This window comes from Mastigoproctus giganteus, chromosome 13 (assembly GCF_048544385.1).
Source record: "Mastigoproctus giganteus isolate SK-2022 chromosome 13, ASM4854438v1, whole genome shotgun sequence".
In the NCBI taxonomy this organism is placed as follows: domain Eukaryota; kingdom Metazoa; phylum Arthropoda; class Arachnida; order Uropygi; family Thelyphonidae; genus Mastigoproctus; species Mastigoproctus giganteus.
This window is the reverse complement of record NC_143587.1, coordinates 160,660,149-160,674,583: the sequence shown is the minus strand read 5'-3', so window position 1 is coordinate 160,674,583 and position 14,435 is coordinate 160,660,149. Positions and strand designations below refer to the sequence as shown.

The following is a 14,435-nucleotide window of genomic DNA, read 5'->3' as shown; positions in this document are numbered from 1 at the left end:
GAAGAATCCTTTTTGCGAGATATAAGACAAGACTGAGTTTTTGAAGGATTGAAATCAACTACATTGTCTTTGCCCCACTGGAGATCAGCATTTAAGGAATCGTTAGCAGATTTTCGAGAAGTTGAAGCTGATTGAGCAGGGCAAGGTTTCTCAAAATGGAAAGCAGAATGCAATGTGCTATCATCGGCAAAACTATGGATAGAATTTCCAGTCAATGGAAGGTCATTAATATACAAGAGGAAAAGAGTGGGGGAAAGAACTGAACCTTGGTGGACACTGGCATTAGTGGAGAAGTTAGAAGACAGAGAGCCATCTACCATCACCCTGAGTGAGCAATCAGAGAGAAAACTGGATAACCAATTACAAAAAACAGTTGGCAAACCATAAGATGGAAGCTTGTTTACAAGACTTTTATGCCAAACACGATCGAAAGCCTTTGAGATGTCTAGAGCAACTGCTTATGTTTCACCGAACTTTTCCATTGAATTTGTCCATAAATGGGTAACATAAGCCAGAATATCACCAGTGGATCGACACTGACGGAATCCATGCTGGCTATCGTTGATCAGATGGAAAGTTTCTAGGTAGTTTAAGAGTTGGCGGTTAATTGATTTCTCCATTATTTTAGAAAGAGTAGAAGTAATTGCAATGGGACGATAACTGGATAGGAGGGATTTGTCACCCTTTATAGGAACAGACTGGATATGAACAAATTTCCAAGCAGAAGGAAAAACACCTTTGGAATAAGAAAGTGAAAAAAGGTGGCAAAGAATTAAGGATTAAGTTCAGGAGCACAGGTTTTGAGAACAAGTGGAGAAATAACATCGGGACCTGGAGCTTTCTTAGCATCAAGATTCGTCAAAATTCTTCTAACATCCTTTTGACGTAAGACCACAGGAGGAATTGAATGGAAAGTGTTGGGAATGGTGGGAGGTATTTTTCCAAGATCATTAATACATGAGTCGGAAGCAAAAAGGGATGCTAGCAGGTCAGCTTTATCCTTGGCTGAAGTGACAACAGAACCATCTGGTTTGGACAGAGGTGGGAGCAGAGATGGGCAAAAGTTGCGGCCAATAGCTTTGGCAAGAGACCAGAATGCTCGGCTACCATTAGGGCAAGAAGCAAGTTTTCTACTTTTAGCCTGTTCAAACTCTAGTTTGGATTGATTAATAACTGCTTTACAATTGTTGTGAGCTTTGGTGTAGGCAGAAAATGAAACTGAAGCATTAAAAACAAGCCAATTACGATATGCAACATTCTTCTTTTGAACAGCCTTAGTACATTTATTGGAAAACCAAGGTTTAGATAAAGGATGAAATTTTAAAGTGGAGTGCGGGATGAAGGATTCCATTCCTGCAAGAATAATTTCACTGACACGATCTGAGCAAACGTTGACATCAGAAGTTTTGAAACAGTAATCCGACCAAGGAAAAGAAGAAAAGAAGTCTCACAGGTCATCCCATTTTGCATTCTTGTAATGCCAAACAATATGAGGATGGGAATAGCCATGAGATAAAGGCTGCATTGGAGAAGAAACAATCACCAAGTTGTAATCTGAGGTGCCTAAAGGACCACTCACTTCGACCGTGTACTTAGAAAGGTTGTTTGTGAAAAAAAGATCAAGCGTGTTGGCTGTATGATTAGGATTGTCTGGTATTCTTGCAGATAAATGAACAATCTGTGCAAGGTCATTAGTAATTGCAAAAGCTTCACCATCTCGACCAGCTGGATCGGTGTGACTAGAAAACAGAAGCCAGCTGGAGTTCTGAACATTAAAATCGCCAAGGAAAATTATCTCACTGTTAGGAAAGTTGGACTGGAGAAAGTCAAGTTGCAAAGAGAGGAAGTCAAAGAGCTAAAAGTGGGCTCTTTGACTTCCTCTCCAAGTGAAGCTCTTTGACTTCCAAGTGGAGTTGAGAGAACTGTAGAGACAACAGATGAATTTGACATAATGAGGTAGAGAGATTTTAAGCCAGAGAAGACTGAAAAGAGGAGATTCCAAATTGCCAGGTCTCTGACAGGGAATATCGGAATGGACATATGCACAAGTACCACTTTGAGGCGAAAGGAATCACACAGCGAATAATTTGGGGAACTGAGATGAGCAGTAGTTGAATCAACCAATAACTGAGATTCTGTCAGAAAAAGTACATGGGGTTTGGCAGACTGCAAGTGGAAAAGGACATCGTTGAGATTAGAATTGAGACCACGTATATTTGTGAAATAAATTAGGAAGTGTTTGGGAGGTTTAGATACATTCGCAGATAAGCTTACTCTATTAGTTTGACAATTCGTGGTGTATTCAATAGAAAGAAAAAGTGGGTGGGACATGCTGTATGAAGTAATGAAATTTTTGGATAGGGCGTACACATGGTAAGACTCAAATCCTTGACATAACGTGGCTTCGACAATGCCTCTCCCCCACACTAATCAGACTCCCTCCAGTCACTATCTAGCAGAGTAGAGGTTGCAAGATTATACACTAGCTGATCCAGAAGCCTCCTAGAGAGTTACAAATAGGTTTGGTCCGGTGTACTAACTAGCGGCTGGCCTGCGAACGCCGTTTTAGAATTAGCATTAGTTTTAGTAGAAGCATTTGATGCAAGAAAGCAAGCTTATGCAGCATCAGCCAAAAAGAAAAAGAAAAAAAAACCACTTCACTTCACCCCTCTGTTCGTTCGAAATACCTGTCCAGCTGAGCCTTAAACTTATTTAGGCAACGTCCACGACAAGGGATGGAAGTCTGTTCCAACAACCAACCACCCACTGGCTAAAGGCAAATTTCTGCACGTCTATCCTACATCTGTCTTTCCTCAATTTGAATATATGCCCTCTCAGGTGATTATTCTGAGCAAGAGGAAGAATCCCATCAGCATGCTCAAACCATTCAAGGCTTAATACACCTCTATCAGATCACCTCACTGGTGCCTAGTCTCCAGACACTGTAATTGGCAAAACTTAAGCCTTTCTTTCACTAATCTTGTTGCCCTTCTCTGTACTCGTTCTAGCAGCTCTACATCCTTCATGAAATGAGGCCTCCAGACCTGTATACAGTACTCTAGGTGTGGCTTGACCATTGCCTTATACAAGGGAATAATCACCTCCTTATACCTGCTAGAAAAATTCCTATATATCTTGGACAATATACCATGAGCTACTCTTGCAGCCCATCTGCACTGCTCAGAAAACTCCATATCTGCTTGCACAATTACCCCCAGGTCCTTTTCATTCTCTACCATACTGTCAATGTAGTACCACCGAGTTGATACGTTGCTCTGGGGTTGCTGTTTCCCATATGTAGTACTTTACATTTGTCAATGTTAAACTGCATTTGACACCTCTCAGCCCATCTGCTCAACCTTTCCAAGTCCTGTTGCAGCAGCATAGTGTCAGTAGTGTCCTTGACAACCTTGACAACCCTGCCAACCTTCATATTGTCTGCAAACTTGGACATTAAGCGTGATATACCATTATCAATATCATTTATAAATACAGAAAACAATAATGGATCCAACACTGAACCCTGAGGGACTCCATTGATAACATTAGTCCACGATGAGCAGTGTCCATTGATTACCACTCTCTGTCTTCTTTCCCTCAACCACCCCTTTAACCATAGCAGTAATTTGCCTCCAATGCCACACTGCTCCAATTTGTGCAGCAGTCTTCCATGTGCAACAGTATCAAAAGCCTTTCTAAGATCCAAGTATATAATATCAAAGTTATTCCCTGAATCCAGTTCGTTTGTGACTGCATCATGCTATCCAATTAAAATTGGTCAGGCAAGACTTCCCCTTAACCATGCTGTGTCCGAGCTATAACTGAAGTCTTGTCTAGATGATCCTGCAGTGCTTCCTTAACCAGTGCCTCCATTAATTTTCCGGGAACAGAAGTTAAACTCACAGGTATATAATTATTAAAAACCATGCTGTGTCCGAGCTATAACTGAAGTCTTGTCTAGATGAACCTGCAGTGTTTCCTTAACCAGTGCCTCCATTAATTTTCCAGGAACAGAAGTTAAACTCACAGGTCTCTAATTACTTGTGTCAGCCTTTGATCCTCCTTTGTGAATTGGGGTCACATTTGCACATCTCCAGTCCATGGGTACCTCTCCTGAGTCCAAGGAAGCTCTCATAATTATGGCTAAGGGTTTACTTACTTCCTTTGCTGCCTCCTTTAATATAACTGGATAGATCCCATCCATCCCAGGTGCCTTTCTTGTGTTTATCTTCAACAATTTCTCCTCCACTTTACTCTCAGTTATTACAAGATTCTTCAGTTTATTGCCAGAGTTGAATACACCTCTGGCATTCCCCTCACTGAATAATTCCTCATGTGTGAATGTCGATGCAAAATATTCATTTAGTTTGTTAGCTACCTGAGCAGGATCATCAACAGTTGACCCATCGATATCAAGTGGACCAATCTGATTCATCCCCTTCCTTCTAGAATTTACATAAGTAAAGAACTCTTTGCTGTTTTTCTTTGCATCCCTTGCCACAGATTTCTTGTAATCTGCCTTCGCCTGCCTAACCTCCTTTGTAACTTGGTTACAGATAAACATGTATCTATCATAGGCTTCTGTGTCACGTGTTAATTTGTATGTATCCCATGCATTTTTCTTCTCTGCCATATGTCTCATTAGTTCATCTGACATCCATTTAGGCCTAAACCTTGAACAATATTTCTTAGTTGGTATGTAAAGCCTAGTAGCTTCCAAGATAAGTTCTTTGAATGCTTCCATTTTGAATTTGCTGTTGGTAACATCATTTTTAGAGCTGTACCCTTAAAATGTAAGGAAGAATGGATCTGACCATGATGGAAGAGATGTGGAAGGGATGAACGGAACTTAGCTCTGGATACTAAACACGGGTTCCACCACTTCAAGCCTCCAATAAGCAAAATGGTGGTATTGCACTGGTTGATGAGAGTCATTTACCACCTAGTAACACAGAGGGAGGTGGCATTCCTCCATGTGGTGTGGGCGCCACACATCGACCCCTTGATTATGTTGGTTGACACCTGGGTGGTCACCCACCGTATGCTTGTGCATGGAGGTTATACCCAGCATTACTAACAGTCCCACCATCATGACAGTGCAAGCAGAGGATTTGGCTGTCACAGACCATCCGGACTTCGCTGAAATTGGGTCCACTTAACTTGAGTGTCACCCGAATATCAGTTCCGTCAGCCTTTTGGACTCCCAGGTAGGAAGTACAGCTTGTCTTGGCATATCCAAGAGAATGTCTGTGACAACCTCAAGGACCAGGTAGAATGTTTAATAAATTGATAAAATGTTTAATACCCTTCATTTAATACCACAGTCAGTAAAAAATTGAAATCATTGCATTTTATCCCTTGATGTAAATTGTCATCTTTACAAATATCTCATTGTCTAGAAAATCTCAATTCACTTTGTTCGAAAACAAGTAGGAAAGCAAAATATGGTTTGTTTTTCCCCCATAGAACATGAAGAGGATAAACACAAAACCACAATCAATAAACAATTAAATTACTGCATTTCTGCACTTACCTCTTGAGGTAAATGTAATTAGCTGGTCAAAACATTATGAACATGAGATTTTCCATAGCTGTTACCTGTGATTATTTGAAAACTTAACTATACATTATAGTTTGTGAGAAAATAACAAAACTTTACTTACTATGTTGGTATAGAGGAGTTGTAAGTTATCTTTCTATTCATACAGTAATGCTTTGGCTAAGGAATACAAAATTTGCATGACTATTATTTACTATTAAAAGTTAGTATGTTGAAATTAAATACATGCAAGAGTATACAATGTTCATTTGATCACAGGCAGTGAAATGATGAGCTAAGCAAAAGTGTGCAAGCAAGCATACAGAATTTCCTATGGAAAGAAACCCACATTACAGTATAATCTCAACAGTTATCACCATTCAGACCCTGAAAATTGTAAAGAATTTACTGGCACGAGGAATTAAAAGGATTAGAAAGTTATGATGTTGCATCCAATGGAAAGGCAGTCAGGACTTGGAAAAAAACAGACAAGCAGTGAGATGAATTAAGAAGGTGATGAATTACCAACATTATACAGTAGAATCTTGTTAATACAAAGTTCAAGGGACCTAAATTTTCACATTTCGTAATAACGAGGTACCCCAAAAGTGATAAAATTTTACTGTTTTTTTTTTTTTTTGGAGTACATACTGTATATTTAAGAATAATAATAAATAATAATAATATCAAAAATAATAAAATAAAATAATAAAAATACAATAAAATAAAAACAAAAGCCTTGTCTAACAATACAGTAATAGGAATAACATATTTTTTAAAGATTTTATTTTATTTGTAAGATAAACTAAGAGAAAAGCAATATTAATGGAAATGAAAATATTGTACAGTATATATTTTGATATATACAATATTTTAGTATCACAGTAAAAAGAATTACAATCTTAATATAAAAGGAGACATAGAAACCATTAACTTTTTAATAAATTAATCTAATTTAAAGAAAGAATCCAATGTTGTTTGCACAGTTTTTGTCCTATATGCATTTTTAACTACAGCACAGACGTTATAAAATGCAATAGTTGTTTCTTTATCAACATTACTGCAGGCCAACACATTCTCTATTATGTTCAATGCATTTTGGGCATCTTTTTTAGATTTCAGCGTGCACACTTCTTCACTTCCGCTGTCGCTTGTAACAAAAACATCACTGTTTTGTTTGGTACCCAGCAACTCTTCTGGTGTTGGCATTGCAGTGGTAGCAACTTCATCATCCCCCTTCACAAACTCTTCAAATTCGCCAACAAAATCCATATGCTCCTTCAAATTCCTCCATTCCTCACTGTTGCCATCACATTCGTCTGCTGGACCATATTTTTCAATGATGTTCTCTCCAAAGCCACTCTTTCTGAAGCAGTTGATTATTACACTTGATGTAATACTACCCAAGGGTGTCTCCCTAGCCAGGTGGGAAGGAGCAGTAGTGTGTAGCACATGCTTCTTGATTAGACCGGGGTTCGAGCCTATCACCACTAAATACGGAGGATGCGGAAAGGTCAGGGAATGACCTTTCCACATTCTCTGCATATCCCCAGAGCAATATGTCCTTAGTTGCTAAATGCTCCTAAAAACCAAATAACAAACAAACAAACTTTCCCAAGCAATAACAAGATTATGGATAGCATCCACGACATTCCATTTTGGTTGCAAATTGTTCCCTCCTTCTATGTTGCGCTTCAAGTATCTTATCAGGCAGGCTCTGTATGCTCTCGAGGTTATAAATAATGCCTTGATTCAGTAGTTGCATGAAAATGGTGGTATTGGGGAGTAAAAATAACAGCCGTATATTTGTCAACTTAAGTGTCTCGACAGAATGTGCTGTGCAATGATCTAGAATCATCAAAATGTTCCTTTTTTTTTTTTTTCTGAAGCCATTCTTCTGTCCAATTTTGATAACCAAGACTGAAAAATTTTAACTGTAAGCTAAGCACTTCTATTGGCCTCATAATCACAGAGAAGTTGGTTAACTGTTTTAAAACATCTCGGCTTGGAAAACTTACCAATCACAAGTGGGCGTAGTTTTGTACTGCCATCTGAATTGTAGTATAACAGAGCAGTGAGTCTTTGTTTACTTAATTTTCCACCATGACAGGACTCTTCTTGAACAGCAAATGTTTTGTTTGGCAGCAAATTAAAAATAAACCTGTCTCGTCAAGATTAAAAATATCCGTGGCCTCATATTTTTCAAGGATGGACTGTACAGAACACAACCAGTCTGTAGCCTTTTCTATGTTGACTAATCCAGACTCACTGCAAACATTTCGCGAAACCAAGTTATTCCTGTCTTTAAATCTTTGGAGCCAGCCACTGCTGCATTTGAAGTCGGTAAGCCCATGTTTCTGAGCTAGATAATTTGCCTTTTCTTGAAAATTGGACCTGATACTGGCAAATTAGATGCATGCATTTGTTGGTACCACTCAAAAAGTTTTGTTTCAAGCTCCTCGTGTTTTGCACCACGAATTTGTTTCCTGTTTTTCATCACTGCCACGCACTTCTTCAAGTCTCTTTCGGTTTTTCAGTATTGTAGACAAAGTAGGTAAAGGGATGTTGTATTCCTTTGCAATGTCTGTTTTGCTTCTTTCCATCCTATCAGCCTCTTGTATAATTTTTAGTTTAATTTCCAGGCTTGATTCTGTCCCTCTACGTTTCGTTGCCATAACACTGCTAGATAAGATTTAATATACACAAATTTTAAATTTAAAGATACAAGTTCCGAAAAAGACATCAGCTCAGATAAAATGGTACAAAAAATAGATTGCTGTATACGATAGCAAAAGACTCTTTGAAGTGGGGTAACAATTGCAACTGACCTTATTCCCATGGAGAGCAAAGGAACGCATGTAAACAACTTAAAAAAACTTTTTATTCTTTTGTTAGTTTAACAACTCATCCTTCAAAAAGATGTTTTTCAGAGTTCACTTGGCTTTGTAGCTATTATAAACTGCTTTTGTTTACACAAAACTAATTTCTAACAAGTCAGTGCCATCCTTCAGGAAGCAAAGAGCCAGGTGGCCAGGGGCAATAATAGGATCGCTCTGACAAGATTTGTATTAAACATACAAAATGACAATATTTATTTCTCATGGGGTGAAAAAGAACTTTAATACATATTAACCGAATTTTGTAATAAACGAATATATTTATATAGAAAAGCCTATCCTTTCACAGGGAAATGGTATGTGCTTCATATAAACGAGTACTTTGTATAAATCGAGTTTGTATTAACAAGTTTTACCATACTATATATGTTTTGTGTTGGGCCATGCTCTTTTATATAAAATGCTCTATTATGCATTTCCTATCAGACATATGTCACATGTGTCTCTGGGTCTGATATTGTGGAAATAACAAACAACAACATATAATTTGATCCTCGTGAGGAAGGAAGCAAGTGACTTTTGCAAATTTGTAATATGGTTAGTTGTAGAATCTTGAATTAAATCTCTACACACACATAGTACTGTAGCTAGAGCTTTTGCCACTCGGTCCCTGAGTTTGCCGTACCTCTCAATACACACCAAAAATACTACAAAAAGTCAAAACGACGTATAGAGAAATAAATTAAAACATTATGTTTATTTTTGAAGTAAAACTTTAATTCCAACATTCTAAAATGTTATTTTGCGCATAACCATGGCCCTAGTTATACACAAAATTAGAAGAAGAAGAAAAAAAAAAAAAAAAAAACAATACATTTTCGCAAATGTGTACTGACTGCGGTGCTGCTGCTGAGATGCAGCCACCATGATATAAGCAATAAACCAATCGCTGTGCCACATGTTTTATTGTTTTATTTTTAAGAATTTGAATTATAATATGATAGGGAAATGTAACAGTTTTGTTATATTTATATTTTATTTATTTTACTTGTAAGTATAGTTGTTAAAAACTAATTATTAATTAAGTAATAAAAATTACTAAGTTAAAATAAATAAAAGAATCATCAAAAAATAAAATTGTGTCTCACATGAAAAGTGCCGCCCCCAAAAAGTGCTGCCTGGGGCGGACCGCCCCCTTCTAGCTATGCCACTGCCTACACAAGCTCCTAAGATAGCTGCTGAAGAATAGTGTGAGGATTAGTTTTATATATCTTTCTGAATAAACTTGGAATTCTTTTGACACACAGACATTCATATTTTACAGACATTTTCATAAGCTGAAATGAATTTGGTGAAATGAATTCAGACAGTAAGCTTTAAGCAGTTATAACAGATTCACTTTCATTTATCAAGTATGCAGGCTCACTTGCACTCTGCAGCTTAGCTCATAATCCTGGTGTCTATTACATCCTTATACAGCACAAACAACCTAATTACCTGGAAGCGTCTGATATATTTATTGAAGGGCATGTTTTAAATTATTAAGAATCACTTGGAAAAATGACATTTCACTGTGTGAGCTGCAAATATAAAAGTAATATTCATTGCAACAGCTAATTCAACCTTTTTTTTATAGATAATTTGGTAAACAAATAGCCACATGTTTCAGTTAACTTTTCTTGTCCTCCTTCCTCTGGCTAAAAGCCTCTAGGTAGTGAAGGTGAAGTAGTACACAAAAGCTTTTTCTAAAAGCTTTCATGTACTACTTCACCCTTGATTTGGAGAAAATCCATTTACAGGTGCATTGAGGAGGATGAAACAGAACACAAACCTTTCCTTAGAAACTTTTGCTTATTGAAGTATCAGAAAGAAGTCATGTAAGGGTTATTATCATTTGGACAACATTTTTCCATATTCTCTTTCATATACATCCAAATTTTAAATTCCAATATTTAACTGTAAGTTCAGTGCATTAGTTAACTTACACATTGTAATAAATATTTATTTGATAATATAAACCAGAACTATGATGCTCAATATGTTCTACATTTATTTCAATACTTGTAAAAGAATAAGAGAAGTTTACCTCAATATGATACCTAGAACACTTCCGTATGATACTCTCCAGTAAAACGAATAAAACATTAATGCAAAATGATTACAGTAAAAAGATAAATTGAAAACAATTAAAAAAATCAATTGAACACAAAAAATAATTTAAAAAGGTTTTAACGTAAATTTTAAAAACAATTTTCCTTCCTGAAGCTGACAAAGCTGCTTGACCATATGTTGTGATCACAGGAATAAAATTTCTAAGTATGTGTGAGCATGAACCTTAAATAGAGATTATTAGTCTTTGCACATGCACGTAAAAGACCACGAATCAGAGATTAGATATGGACAGCAAATGTTAATAGAATTCTCATTTAATTTAATTGACGGTTTTTGCAATTAATAGTCTTGTATAATTACATTGAACATTAAGTATTTTGACCTAGTTGAATAAAAATGTATGTTTTTTTATTAATGGCATGAAAGGCTAATTATGACACTGCTGAACGAGTTTTCATGCTGAGCATGAGTAAATGAAAATTCAGAGGAAACTGCGTAGATTCTTGGTAAGACAAGTCACAATCACCGCAAGAAATGTACTATACACACTACACTATACTGAGCGATTGTTCAGAATAGCATGTAATTTCCGTATTCGTCTGGCTACAATCTTAAATTTGGTATCTTTAAAGAATGTGTTAAATGTGCCAACAATAGAAGCATCAAACAATATTTTATTTCTGTCCCATACATTGAACAGTGGCACAAACAGCTTAACACATTCTTCTTTAAAGATACCGAATTTAAGATTGTGGCCAAACCAATACAGAAATTACACGCAATACTGAACAATTGCTCAGTTCTTTCCTCTTTTGCAACACAAATAAATGACCTGGTACACAACATTTACTTAAAGATATAATTACCATCAGGGGTAAAGGAAAGGGTTTTTGCTTCCATAAAGATGAGTACAGTGGTCTCAGAAAGTTTTTAAATTCTGTACAGTGGGATAAACTGACGATGTTACCAACAGTAAATTCTAAGTGGGAAGCATTCAAGGAATTAATCATGGATGCTACTAAAAGTTTCATACCTATTAAGAAATATTGTTCAAGGTTTAGGCCTAAATGGTTATCAAATGAACTAATGAGACTCGTGACAGAGAAGAAAAATGCATGGGATGTATATAAATTATCAAGCGACTCAGAAGCCTACGGCAGATATAAGCTAGTCTGTAATCAGGTCTGTAATCAGGATTACAGGTGGTAGATGACTTTCATCAACCGGTGAAATACCACCACTTTGCTTATTGGAGGCTTGAAGTGGTGAAACCCATGTTTAGTCTCTAGAGCAAAGTTTCCGGCATCCCTCTCCCCCCATACTTCTCCTTCAACCCATGCATGGTACTAAGTACTATAGGTTTTGATGCCTTTCATGTTTGGGGTTTTCATAAAAAAAAAAAAAAGTCATAAAGGAGGTTAGGCAGGCGAAGGCAGATTACGAGAAATCCTTGGCAAAAGATGCTAAGAAAAACAGCAAGGATTTCTTTACTTATATAAACTCTAAAAGGAAGGGGTTGAATCTGATTGGTCCACTTGGCATCGATGGTTCGACTGTTGATGATCCTGCTAAGGTAGCAAACAAAATGAATGAGTATTTTACATCTACATTGACACATGAGGAATTATTAAGGTTTGAAAATGGCAGAAGGTTATCAAATTGTAGCAGGGTGCTTAATGATTTTGTAATAACTGAGAGCAAAGTGGAGGAGAAATTGTTGAAGTTAAACATAAGAAAAGCACCTGGGGTGGATGGGATCTATCCAGTTATATTAAAGGAGGCGGCAAAGCAACTAAGCAAAACCTTAGCCATAATTATGAGAGCATCCTTGGACTCAGGGGAGGAGGTCCCCACGGTCTGGAGATGTGCAAATGTATCCCCAATTCACAAAGGGGGATCGAAGGGTGATACAAGTAATTACAGACCAGTTAGTTTAACTTCTGTTCCTGGTAAAATAATGGAGTCACTGGTTAAAGATGCATTGCAGGATCATCTAGACAAGACTGCAGCAATAATTCAGACACAGCATGGGTTTGTTAAGGGAAAGTCTTGTCTGACAAATCTGATAGGATATTATGATGTGGTTACAAAGGAATTGGATGCAAAAAATAATTTTGATATATATTTGGATTTCAGGAAAGCTTTTGACACTGTTGCGCATGATAGACTATTGTACAAATTGGAGCAGAATGGTATTAAGGGTAAGTTGCTACAATGGATAAAAGGATGGTTAAGTGGGAGAAGACAAAGGGTGGTAATCAATGGGTGCTGTTCTTTGTGGACTAATGTTATTAGTGGAGCCCCACAGGGTTTGGTGTTGGGTCCACTGTTGTTTTGTATTTTTATCAATGATATTGATAAAGGTATATCAGGCTTAATGTTGAAGTTTGCAGATGATAAAAAGGTTGGCAGGGTTGTTAATGACAGTAATGGCAGTGTGTTACTGCAACAGGATCTAGACAATTTGGGCAGATGGGCTAAGTTTGTTGTTATTTTGGTTTTTTTTAGGAGCATTAGCAGCTAAGGCCATATTGCTCCAGGTGGGCTAAGAAGTGGCAACTGAAGTTTAACCTTGACAAATGCAAAGTACTGCATATGAGTAGAAGTAACCCCAGAGAAACGTACCAACTGTGTGGTACTACACTTAAGGTGGTAGAAAATGAAAAAGACCAGGGAGTAATTGTGCAGTCAGATATGAAGTTTTCTGAGCAATGCAGACAGGCTGCCAGGGCAGGTCATGGGGTTTTGTCAATGATATATAGGAATTTTTCTAGCAGGGAAAAGGAGGTGATTATCCCTCTGTATAAGGCAATGGTCAGGTCACGCCTTGAGTACTGCGTATAGGTCTGGAGGTCTCATTTTAGGAAGGATGTAGATTTACTTGAGCGTGTACAGAGAAGGGCAACAAGATTGGTGAGGGGAATGAAGGGATCCTCTTACCAAGAGAGGCTTAAGTTCTGCAAATTGCAGTTCTGCAAATTGCAGTGGCTAGGCACCTGCGTGGTGATCTGATTGAGGTGTATAAGGCCTTGAATGGGTTGAGCACGCTGAATTCTGATGGGATCCTTCCACTTGTTCACATTACGAACCTAAGGGGGCATAAATTCAAATTAAGAAAAGACAGATGTAGAATAGATGTGCGGAAATTTGCCTTTAGTCAGCAGGCAGTTAATTGCTGGAACAAACTTCCATCTGTCATTGTGGAAGTTGATAGGTTGAATAAATTTAAAGAGGAACTGGACAGGCATTTGGAGGGAATGGTGTGATTTTTTTTTTTTTTTTTTTGGCTGATGCTGCATAAGGTCATACACATGCTTTCTTGCATCACATGCCACTACTACTACTACTACTATTTCCTGCGGTGATTGTGACTCATCTTACCAAGCAGTGTCAGAATTAGCCTTTCATGCCATTAATGAAAAACATACATCTTTATTCAACGAGGCCAAAATACTTAGTGTCCAATGTAATTATACAAGACTATTAATTGCAGAAACCATTGAAATTAAATTTCATGAGAATTCTATTAACGTTCGTCGGCCATACACGCATGGCAAAGACTAATAACCTCTATTTAAGATTCATGCTCCCACATACCTGGTTATTTTCATTCCTGTGATCACGACATACGGTCGAAAAGCGTTGTCAGCTTCAGGAAGGAATATCGTTTTTAAAATTATTTTGTAATTGATTTTTTAATTGTTTTCAATTTATTTTTTTTTACTGTAATCATTTTGCGTTAATGTTTTATTTGTTTTAATTTCTGGAGAGTATCATACTGAGTTAAACTTCTCTTATTCTTTTACAAATAAATATTTATATATTATTTGTAAAAGAATAAGAGAAGTTTAACTCAGTATGATACTCTGCAGAAATAAATATTTATTTTACAAATAAATATTTATATATTAGGCTCCGTAGCCGAGTGGGCAGGAGCGGGAGTGCAG

General features: G+C 37.1%; 1 protein-coding gene across 3 annotated transcripts in view; it reads right to left on the bottom strand.

The window, feature by feature from the left end:
* The window catches only part of LOC150076554 (uncharacterized), a 198,790-nt gene that overhangs the window by 106,439 nt on the left and 77,916 nt on the right, over positions 1 to 14,435 (bottom strand). For all 3 annotated transcript variants that reach the window (XM_090388182.1, XM_090388180.1, XM_090388181.1), the window contains exon 6: positions 5,664 to 5,719. In XM_090388182.1, coding sequence (XP_090244308.1) covers positions 5,664 to 5,719 — 56 coding nt within the window. The remainder of the gene's footprint in view (positions 1 to 5,663; positions 5,720 to 14,435) is intronic.